Raw genomic sequence first — 12,212 nt, 5'->3', positions numbered from 1 at the left:
CAAACTCTTTACAAATAAGCTTTTCATATAGTTTGGACAACTTGTCCCTGAACTCATACTCTTATTCCTTCTTCACTTTTATCTTGGGCTTTTCATCTTCTGCAGGTTGATCACCTTTCTTCTTATCTGCTTTTGTAGCATCTGGGAATTTGATTTCTTCAGAGGGTGGTTCTGATGAATTTATAGTGCCTTGTCCTATCACCTCTTGGGTCACACTGGACAGTAAACTGAGTGAGCTTTCAGAAACAGCAGATCTAGAATACAGTACTAACACATCATTCTGTGGCCCAAAAAACTTCTTAACACCCTTGTGGTCACCCACTTCTACAAGTGGAGACACCTTCAACAAGCACACAAACACTGGCAAGAATACCGCCAGGCCAAGCAGCAGCAGCAACACTGGGAGCCACCTGTGGCACCACACTGCTCCTGCTCCTTCCCCCGGCACAGCCATCACCACTGTCTAGCTGGACCTGCTCCTGCTGGACCATCTGGCCGTGTACTCTGTCGCTACTGCCTGTTACCCTCAGTCTCTTAACTCCGCAGCAGTCAGGCTTCCTTCTCTTTGATCCCAACAGCTCACCTTTACTGGTGTCTGATCCAGATCCCCAGGCTCTTCCCACCTATCTCAATGTGATCTGGATCCCAGGCTGTCCCTACCTGTCTCTGCTACATTGAGCACCGCTGTTACTATTCAAAACTTCAAACATCTCCCAGCACAACCATCACTGCTATCGCTTAGTCTCATAATCTGAACGCCTCACACAGGGCACCAATTGTCACAGCACTCTCCAAACTATCAAGCTGCAATAAGGTCTTTTACCATCTCATACCAACACACTCTTCATACAGTCCCTCTGCTGCCTTCTCCTCACCTCATCCAGGGCATGTGTTCCCTCCCTTGTCTCTGCTTCTTCCTCGGCTGCTCTCTCTTCACTGGCTCTCAACCACTTAACAGAACCAGCCACAGCTGCACCTTATCTACATCGGCCAATCCGCCAGCCCTGAAGCCAGACCACAGCTGTATATTACCAATGCTAATTAACCCAGCTTCATTCCTCTACTTTTCACCAGTAATTGTATCTGCCCTTTGATACTTGCTATCATCTACTCTATTGTCCTTCCACTGCTCTTCATGCTTCCTACAATCCCTCCCTCCCTTACAAATCTTTGCTTTGGAACACTGGATTCAGAAAACTTGCCTTTTAAGCCAGAAATGCTTTACACAACTAATGTCATTTTCTATGTGACCTAGGACACTAGGGTCTTGCCCAATATAAATGGTTAATAACACCAAGATTGTTTAAATTATCACAGAAACTGGTTTGAATGTTGTATTATTATGCACAGGGAAAAGGTAAGGAATTGGGCTATGTAATGTTCCATTAAAATGTTTGCCCCAGAGTAAAAAAATGAAGATTAGTACATTTGGCATCACATAGCACTGATAAATGTTTCCATTTTTCAGGGAGATGAAGTTTTATTCCTAGATTCCCCTGACATTCTTAAGATAAATTATTATACTACAGTGCTTCAAGCATCCAGCACAAAGAGGGGGCCATTGGGGGTAGAAAAGAAAGAAAACAACATGAAAGAATAAAGGGGGATATAAAGTGAACAATACATAATTCACGTTTTCAGGATCACTCAGCCCCACAGAGCTTGACAGAAAATAAGAATGCTGTTTTACTGAAAAATACTGATTAAGAAATCAGTAAAAATTCCATTAAATTTGTGATGTGGGATTATGATAAAGGGATAATTGAACTGGGAGATTCCCATCTAACATTCTGCTCTGAAGCCAATCTTCCACATCCAGGATAACGTGCTTTGACCGCTCTTATTGATTAGTCCTTGCAGATTTTCATGAGAAGCTCGACTTTGTCAGAGAACAGTCCTTCTGACAGACTTCCCATCAAATTCAACAGAAGTAACTTCTTAATGTTCTGAGGAAATTAGAAGAAAATTTCTCACAAAAATTTAGTGAGTCTTACTGAAGCAATAAAATACTATTGAAAAAAGCATGACAGAGCCACAAGAAATATTCATTTGGAAAATCAAGACACAATATGAAGTGATTGCTAGAGAGGGGTATTTTCATTTTTTAATAATGCTACTACATAGGATACAATATGCTTACGGGATGGTGGTTTCAGATCTGCCTGAAGAGTCTAAATTTGTTTTCCTCACACAAGATTTAAGATTTAGTTTGCCTTTCATCTCCTTCTCTCAGAAAAATCTCGTATTTGCGGTTATATAACTAGTTAATGCTTGAAAAGATACTTTGGCATTCTACATTAAAAGAATTCTCTGTATGAAACAATTTTTTAAAAAAATCTGTCTTGGGATGGACAAAACAGAACTAACAGACACCTCATTCAAAGAGATGTTCTGTTTATATGTCAAGTTTGAAACATTTTAGAGACATACAATAGAAGAAATGGCACCACAATTTCTAATTTGGTGCTTTATGATAAAAACAAGTAAGAAAGAAGAAGAACACTGTTAATTTTATTATTAGCATCATCATATTCAAGTGACTTGCTTTTCAGAGCTGATAATCCAATTTCTTTCATAAATACAGTAGTTTTCAATTTCAGTCTTTTTTTAATAGTTATAGCAGCTAGAGATTAAAAAGATTTTAATCTCTGAATCACTCATCCATTTCCCAGTTGAAAATTTATGTAGCACAAAGTATTGAAACTAACTAGGAAATACAAGTTTGAACAAAAAGAGTGAGTTCAAAGTGTTGCAAATAGTACAGATTGTGAGCTTTACTTCTAAGAAAACCAAACATAGTCTTCGTGTCATCATCAGGAGGTGTATATTTTCATGTACCTTTACACTTTCAGCAGTTTTAAATCAGTAGGACCAAAATAACAAAAAATTAGTTTGCTTAGTATGAGTGAACTTTTTGTACACAACCAGTATTTGATTAGTGCCCAACCCAAATCCTATCATGATGTTTGTTGTTAGATATGCTCTGCATGACACTTCAAAGCAGGGCTGAATTTTTCTTGAAGGTTCTTGGTCTCCAAATCAATTCTGAAGACACAGGAAAGCATTACTTCTGAAGAACATGGATATTAATTCAGAGTTTAAGTAAACAATGTACAATGTTCAGAAAAAAGTGAAGAGCAATGTAATTTGTTTCCAAAAAGTTAATGTGTCAGGTAAAGGTGTATATTAGAATGGCAGCATGCCTCAAAATTGTGTTCACACTGTAAGGCTGACAAACTGCTCCATTCCTATCCACAACTCTAGCAGAAGATGTGGCAGCTCAGATATTTGAACAGTTCATTTATTTACATGAACCTTTATTGGGCTTTCCCTCAAGCTCACCAGCTATTTGGACATTGAACATACATGATGACAAGAACCAACATGGACCCAGATTTTGTTCAGTCCTGGCTAGGAATCTAACACCTTTCAAGCTCTGTGTGCCCTATAATCCTCTAAAAGTCCTAATCCCACTGTCCTTTTTCCCCTTTGAAGGTTGCCTTGCTGGATGAGAATGTTTCTGCTGGTACCAACCGCCCACTAGCTATAATATGCTCTACTGCATGTACTTCCAGAACAAACCAAATTTAGAGGCAGCTAGTGTGGAAGGAGTTTCTTGGATCTTCAGGGCCTTCTTGATTAAATTAAAGGTTGAGTTGCGTTAATGTATTTGTGAGGAGTTACACAACACAAAAACGCTAAACAGAATTGCGAAGCCCACAGAAAACGTCTACTAAATTCATAAGCAAAACTTTCTAGCTTTTGAAGACTCTCTGTAGCTATGTTTACCATGCGTAGAAGGAGTAGTATGGACTTCAAGCAACCTAAAATTTAATTTAACAATAATATACGAAGATAGTAAGCTTTGTAAAAACCAAACAACAACCAACCAACCAAAAAACCAAACCAAACCAAACAAAAAAAAACAACAAAAAACACCCCAACAAACCAAAAGAAACTTCAATGAATCTTAGATGATCTAAAATCTTTATAAATGTTCTTTAGAAAGAAACACTGCATATGAGGACAAAAAACTCCCCCACAAAACCACTAGCTCCTCCTCTGAACTTGCACTGAGATTCACACTGACAATATTTGTCTTGTAAATACTATTTTACCATATTTTTTTTTCCTGGGGATGTGGTGAGGCTTATACAGGAATTGCACAGTATGATGGCACACAATATAAACCGGCCTGCAGGCAATAAAGAGGAGCGAGTAAGGTGCTATAACAAAATTGCACTTTCATCTCCTGTCAGCCTTAGCTTTATTTTTGAATTTTATGTCAGTCTGGGAAAGAAGCTTTTGCATGCAACAAGTTCCTTGTGAGCCGTAATCCCTGTATTTTCCAAAATGTAAGTTGTTGGTAAAGCCTGTCAATTCTTTTGAGAAATTATGAATGATTCCTGTGCAAGCCTGAGCTTCATCATTGTGAATGTCCTTGCCTGCTTTTTCCCTTCTATTGTGTGTCAACTTCAGATAACAACTCCGGTTGTTAACACCAATCTGGATTCATAGATGTGCAATTCCCTAACTCACTCATGTGGATAATGTATTCATCCTATAATGATGTATCTTAGTTTTAGGAGAGTGATGGCTGGAGTGGAATAGGTGCCACAAGTAAAAATAACGAACCATTTAGCAGTTATAGTGCAGTCTGTTGCAGGGTATCTCTTGGTGTCTCTCTCTCCCCCTACCCATCTGTAGCAATAATAATGTAGAACAGTCTTTGAAATAGTGACACAACTGAGTGACTATACCAGGTGTTAAAATGTAGTTAGTTACCATACCATTTCTGACATTGACCTCATTAATACTGCTGTATCAGATCTGATTCTTAAAGGACAGAGTTCTTTGGTGAGTATAACATACAGGAGTGAAGAGAAAGTAACCCATTCTAGCTGTGATGAGGAATACAATAACCCATCACCGTAGCAAAGACCATATTTTATTTGAAAAATACGAATAAAGGATTTTGTCCCTTTTGTTTATTAAAACAAAATGTAACAATTACTTGCATAAGGAGGTATACTTTACATTACTCTTTTGTTAAAAAAAATATAAGTATTTTTGGAGACTTTGGAAAAATAAGGATGGCCCAATATGCTCCTAACGTTCCTTAGAATGCACTGTGCCATTTATATGTACTGCAAGTACAAGGTCTCAGAACTTTATAATCCATAAAGTAACCCTAGGCAGCATAATTTCATATTCTTCTCTGCATTTAGAATATTTCCTTTGTTAACCTTTGTGTAAGTCTATGAGTTTGGTTAATTCCAGACTGGTCCAATAGTTAGGTTTTCTAAAGGATGATTTTACAAAGCCTTAGATCACAGAAATTTTTGTAATTGCTTTTAAATACCAGTGATAATATTTTCACATAGACATTTTCTTGCAGTATTCACAAATTAAACAACTGCATCAGAATTCAAAATAAAAATTGTTTACAATTATTTTGGTTTTCTAAGAAGAATGCAAAAATAAAGTGCATAACAGAGTGAAATTACTTTCAACTTTTACAGTCTTCTATGTGTATGTAATAAATGGTAAGACTGATAACCAAATTAATTTGTTTTCAATATATGAATCTTAATCTAATGCCAGTTGAATTCAAGCTCTTTCTTGTCTTTGAAGTGTATTAATTGAAGTTTTTGACTGGTGTTAAGTTGACAACATATTTTCACATTTTAAAATACAGGCAATTTTCCCAGATGATGTGTCAAGATTACAGCGTACTGAGTGCCCTCACCATTACAAGAAAGAGGGTTTGTTTGAAGAATGCAACTAATTAATTTGGTGTAAATGTACAATTAGTTGGATAGTTGTTGCAGAAATAAAATTGTAAATCAGAAAAGCCCTTAAGCACCACTTTATGTGTATGTGCCATTTAACTGTACTCTGTATCTTCCAGCGTAAGTAAAACTGGCAGTTTTCAGCATTTAGTTGTTAAGCGGCATTTAGGCTAAGAGGAAAATATTTGGGAATATGAGTACACAAAAGATCCATGAAAGCTTTAAGCAAAGTCTATACAATCAAATGTAACTATAAACTAGGAAAGAGTTTCCCACCATACTTTCACTGAATGTATACTTTGTTTAAATCAGCAATGCTACAAAATGATCATGCCCTCCATAGCATACAGTGTTATTTTTCTTCTAGTTTAATCAATGTTAATGTAGAAATTCTCAAATACAGCTTACATTTGTTTCTAGGATACAAAGGACCAAAGGAAAAAATTGTGGGATCAGGAAAAGAAATCTGTAAACCTGTTCTTTCTGCACCGTGAGGCCTTTTTCTATGGCCCTGAAGATTTAATATTCTGCTATTTGTCATGCAAACAACACGGCACTGTGATGTGTATTTGAGTAAAAAACAGTAAGCATAGCAAGCATGCAGACGTATCATGATAGAAAAGCACATTTGGTGATCACTGTGGATAGGACATACCAAACAGTACACACCGCAGTATCACTGAAGCAGCGTCTCAATAACCCTGCAGAGTTTTAAAGGATTCAGAATTCCTGGGGCTGTGGTTATGATGCACGTGCTGTACAGCAGGAAAGGGCACCAGGAATGGTGAAAAGGAGATTCTTGTTTCTCTGAGATATGACCTCCTTCTCTCATTAACTTAAAAAGATTGTGAGCATAAGGAGTGGTTATTTGCTTACATCACTGCACTTCTGTTGGCTTTAAGCCTGGATGTTCTATGATGCAAATAAAAATAAAACAATGGTGGGAACACTGCTTAAAGCACAAAACACAACTCATTTTCCCTGCTTCGGTGTAGGGCCAGAGGGAAGAGACATAAAGAAAACTAATACCTGGCTCTCAAAATTACAATACAACAATGAATGCAGTTTTCATGCAGATGTGCTACAAAGTATTATGGCCCATGGTACTACTAATGCTGAAAGATTTTCTTCTTAGCACTCTATTCATACAATATAAAGATTCACATGTTGGCATAAAGCGAGAGCATTCTAAATCAAAAGAAAATTTCTCCTCATAAAATCCTGCCACTAGTAGTTGCTTCATTTGGGACAAAACTGAAACATATCCTAATTCTACCCCCCAAAAATACAATACATAAACCATTATCAGCTTGAGTATAACACTACATTAATGTATCTGTTTAACTTTAGTCTACAATGAGAATGCCTCCATAAATGCATTTCTAGAAGATTTTGTATTTGGTGAAAATAAAAAAAATAAATACTTAAATAAATCTGAACACAGATTATTAAACTACTTTTAAACCATCAGCAGGACATTTTAGGGTCTGGGTTTTTTTCCTCTCTAAATTGCCTTGTGGGTTCAGATGTTGACAAAAAGGGAAACATTACCATTTTCAAGTTGCAAACAAAACAGTATAGTAAAAACAAATTCTGAAACTATAGTGCAACTAATACTTTTTAGAGTTTGAAAAGTTTCTTACAAAGCTACTTGCTAGTTTCTCCAGAAGGCTGTTTAAACCAAAAGCATCTCAGGACAGAGTTCATAAAAAAAAAATTAAAAATCCTGAAAAGTATAACTGATCAGAAATTTCAGTCACGTCTAGGACCTACTCAACCACACAGTAAAGAAGGGAAGGCTTCTGGTTCACCTGTGTGGCCTACAGTAGGTCAGCAATAAATACAGACCCTTCTCTACTAAGCTGAAGGTAAGTGGCACCTAAAATGTATAGGAAGGAATCCAGCAGAGTGTACAGATCTGTATCACTGTCCACACCAGCCCAGGGACTGAAAAAACAGTACACAGCTTCTGCTCTGCACAGTTCCCCCTAAGATGCATACTGCAAGAAGTCCACTTTCCTAAGTGAGGCTTCAATTTTCTTAGAAGCAGAAGACTGCCATAGATGGTGAGCCTTATAGGTCATAACCTTTCTTGGATATTTTTTTATTCTGAGCTCCTGGTCCTCTCATAGTACTATCACAAGAAAGACAAACAAAAGGTTAAAGTTTCAAACAAAACAGGGGAAAACCTAAGAATTTGCTGGATTAGGTCTTAAACAGCCTGAAGTGCTAGGCAGAACTGTTTAGCAGTTCTGCAATGCTAAAAAGTTACTAACATAGAAAAGCAATTTACTTAATCCATAGGAACCACAATAATGACACACTTTTATTTTTTTTCTTACTCCACTGACTTATAATGTTCCCAAGCTCCCATGATGCTTCAAATAGGGAGAAAAAAGCTTGCTCTTAGCTGGAAATTACTCTAGGGAAAATTAAATACCACTAGATTGAACTAAAATGAAAAAAGCATCATCATCTTATTCTCTTTGTTTTATTTTTTGCTATCCCAGTATCTTACTAGTAGTTCTATTTTGCTTTTAGTTACACAGGGAATAGAAAGACATTATGATTAAGAACTCTGTTTTAAACTGACTGTTGTAGCTTCTGGACTAAGACCAGAAAAAAGTCTTGAAAAGCTTCATCTACTGACGTAAGTGAAGCACAGTGAACCAAACAACTGTATAGTTTAATGGTGCTGCCATTGTTGTTTTTATTGAAAGAGCCTATGCTTCATCTGCTTTGCTGCATAAAGTGTACGTTGGACCCATTCCATTTAAATGAACGATGTTCCCGTGAAAAGACAAAACCAAAAAACACAACACTGGAAACAGCAGTTCCTCTAGCACACAGTAACAGAGCAGGTCTGGTGTTATAGTCTAGAGCCATGTTTGAGCTAACAGCTAATGATGCCTCCCCTCCGTTAGCTGGTCATGGATGAAAAGATTATGAAGGGCATAATGAAATGACACCATCTCAAGGCAACCTGATTATTCAATAAGATTAAATCATCTCAGGACCGTTTATTTAAGAGGACAGTATTGGCTGATCCCTTCTGTAAAGCAAACAGACTGTTAGCACTTCTCACACTGGTAGTAAACTCCACTGGCTACCTCACATTGGGATCACAAGGCCTAGAGCGTAGCTAGAAATGCAAAATCACAACCACCTGCAAGAGAATTGCTCCCCCGTTAGCTATCTTCCTAAACAGGCATGACCATAAATTTACTGTAGCTTGGAGATGGTAAGCATATTGCAATAAAAATGTCATTGCTTGGCTTTACTTTAGGTATTGTTACAGATACGGTACCACAGACTTCATTGAGCAATTAAAAAATATACACAAGGGACAATAGCTTCTTTTTTTCTGTATTTTTCAAAATTTGACCTTCTTCCAATTGGAGAACCCAGTTTCACATACGAAAAGGGCACTTGTTCTACAGTAACTGCATACAACTTGCTCAGTTCCAAGTACTGTATTCATTTTTTGTTATCGTTGCTGTCATTTTATCTCCAGTTGTTTAGGGACTTCTCTGTTCCGGGAATTACAACTAAGTTGTTCTTTCTGATTCTATTTCCCCATAGAGTTCAGCTAGCTTCTTGAACTCAGGTCCCCAGTCTCCAAGGTAATTGTAATCCTGGTCAGAGTGTGTTGTGGCTGAATCCAGAGAGCTGATAGATCCAGCTTCTGATCTATGACCCTCATAGGCATATGTCTGTAAGGAGTCATACGGGGGCACGCTGGGGTCCAGATCAGCCTCTGCCAGTCTTTGTTTAATGAACTCCTGAACATCTATACTGTCAAGACTTGAGGAGGGATGATGCCTGGGCACAGGCTTCACTTCAGGACGAATATCCCTCCGGTATTTTAGCTCCTCAGCAGCTGATGGATTCCGCAGTGCTGTGATGTCAAATGCTTCTGTGTCTTCTTCTCCACCACCCTCATCATCATATGTCACAACATTTTCCCGAACATCTTCTTCTGAAATGATCAGAGGCTCCTTCTTGCTACGTCTTAGGGTGATGAAAAGGACCACAATTGCTAAAGAGAAAACTGCAGATATTAGAGTAGGTTTAAAGTTTACATCTGATGTAAGTAGATATACACTGAAGAAAAAGCAGGCACTAAGTCACAAATACAGAGGTGTAATATTTTCAGGCTAATCTTGGTATTTGGAACCATTTACATCAGGCACACGTCTGTAACAAAGGGTCACCAAACTTATCCAATCTGGAAAAGAGCGTACTTATATTCCTAAGTGAGCAATGCCTTTGTTTTGTAATGGGTCACCTGAACATAATTACTGTATGCCTGGAAAGAACCCATGAAATCCATGCACAGCAACATGCCAAAGTGCAACAGGCTGAGACCACACAACTGAGGGGAAAATTAATAATGCTGTACTGCAACTACGAACTTCCGATACAGCCTGGTCTCCCAAAGGGTCAGTAAAGAGCACTCTTCTACAGTGTATTTTCTTTGTGGGTATTGCTGGGGTTTCTTGAGCCGATAATGGAATCCACTAGTTGGATCATTAGGGGTCTCATAAAGGACATAAAAGGGGACAACATTCTTTCAGTTAAAGGAGAAATTAGTAACCAGAGCTGACATTTTTCAAAAGCGTTGTTAAGGGCTTTCAGGCTTCATTAAAAACAGTATTTAGCATATATACTGAACTGAAATATAAAAGGTTTATTTTTTATTTTAGGAATAGTCAAACTTGTATGATAAAATATAAGACTATAAAACTAAATGCGGTATTATAAATTTTAGAACAGCTTTCTGACGAGGAAGTTCTGACATAAGCTGTAAGGAAAGTAGTCCTTAGAGAACGTAGAGCCTTTGGGAAAAAAATATCCTCAAATTTTCCAATGTGGGTCACGCTGTAATTCCCATTATTTCTTGACATCTCTGTAAGAATGCAGAAAACACGAGCAGTACAGAGATATGTACCCAGCAAGTTATGCCTCTGCCAGAAAAAAACAGAAAGTATATTAACTAATGGGTAACACTCAAACTGGCCTGGGCAAAAAAATGAAAAAGAACTCAAGAGAAAATGCACTTGCAATGGCATTTATCTAATGGAGTCATCTTATAGTCTCATATGTCCCTTGCCCCTGTGGATTATGGTGTGCATTCCTATCGGCTTATCCCACAAAGGTAATTAAGAAATGGCTTTTGTACAGTGCTAATGGTGCTTCTTACAGTGTAATGCATTTTAAAAAAAAAGCTTTCCTCATCTATCTTCTATCATTTTTCACACTGTTTTAAGACATGGAATTAGAGCCAGTGGCTTTTTGAGAACGTTCCAAATTACAGAAAAAAGACCTGCAGTGCTAATTATTTGATAACCTCTGAAAAAATTTCCAGTGTTCCTAGTGGATTCTAAATATTCACAAATGTACTTTAAAGGCATTTTTCCTATTAATTTTATCTAAACCTCTTCCCTGTAATCACAGCTATATACTTCTAATTACCTACTACTACCAGCCAGCCTCTGGTTCAGAAACAGGTTGTATTAAAAATTTCTGCCCTGTCACATTCAGAAAGCCAGTGGAAGGATAGCATTACTTAATAATAAAAGTGGCTTACCAAGAAGAATGATGACACAGAGCAGGATTGCGATTAAAGCTCCTGTGCTCAAGCCAGCTGAGGAGAGGAAAGCTTCAGCATGGCAAGTTCTTACTCTTCCATCTCTTTCACACACACAAACCCTAATTGTGAGAGTACTGCTGCTGCTGAGAGGGGGCACTCCACCATCAGAAATCAACACTGGGAGGTAATAGATATCTTGAGTGGTTCGACTGTATCTCCTTCGTCTTGTCAGGATACTGGCTGTATTATCTACGAATATCAAAACCAGAATATCATTTTAATGAAGAAAAAACCAAATAATGTTATGGACCATACGTTTCCTGTTGAGTAGAAGCATAAGGCATCTTAAAACTAGGCAGTCCTAATCTGTAAAAATGCACAATCTAGAATTAAAAATTGTCAGGAAGCGTATGTGGCCAATGAGGAAAAAGAAGAGGCAGGAGAAAGTAATTAGTATTACATAAATAGGATTATTTAAGCTCATGTACTTTTCTTAGAGTCAAAATGTACTTTGGCAAACATTTTAGGCCCAGTTTGCAAGTGTTTTAATCCCATGTTATGCTGTTGGTAGAATATGGACCCTTGTAAATGTGAATATCTGGAATTCTGAGGATATCTGTATAATTAATCCACAACATATAATTTAATAACATCCCCTTGATTCTTAGAAGAATTATAAAAAGTATTTAGTAAAAGTTAAACTTTCCTGTTTTACTGTTTCTGATAGGCTTTATAGATCAAGTGAGCTTTCAAAAAACATCAGAAAGGACAGTGGCCAAAGACTCATGCTGTGGAGAGGTCAGGAAGAAGGGCAAGGGCAGGGAAGG

General features: G+C 37.5%; 1 protein-coding gene across 7 annotated transcripts in view; it reads right to left on the bottom strand.

The window, feature by feature from the left end:
* The window catches only part of CDH18 (cadherin 18), a 337,108-nt gene continuing 324,896 nt past the window's right edge, over positions 1–12,212 (bottom strand). For 5 of the 7 annotated variants that reach the window (XM_056333161.1, XM_056333164.1, XM_056333163.1 and 2 more), the window contains 2 exons: positions 11,383–11,634; positions 1–9,843 (listed from right to left, as the gene is read on the bottom strand). In XM_056333161.1, coding sequence (XP_056189136.1) covers positions 9,341–9,843; positions 11,383–11,634 — 755 coding nt within the window. In that variant the 3' untranslated portion in view covers positions 1–9,340. Of the gene's footprint in view, positions 9,844–11,382; positions 11,635–12,212 lie in introns of those variants that run through there. The other 2 variants (XM_056333167.1, XM_056333168.1) reach the window with 2 other exon arrangements.

The sequence above is a fragment of the Falco biarmicus genome, chromosome 3 (genome assembly GCF_023638135.1).
Source record: "Falco biarmicus isolate bFalBia1 chromosome 3, bFalBia1.pri, whole genome shotgun sequence".
NCBI classification, from domain to species: domain Eukaryota; kingdom Metazoa; phylum Chordata; class Aves; order Falconiformes; family Falconidae; genus Falco; species Falco biarmicus.
This window is presented reverse-complemented; position numbering and strand designations above follow the sequence as displayed.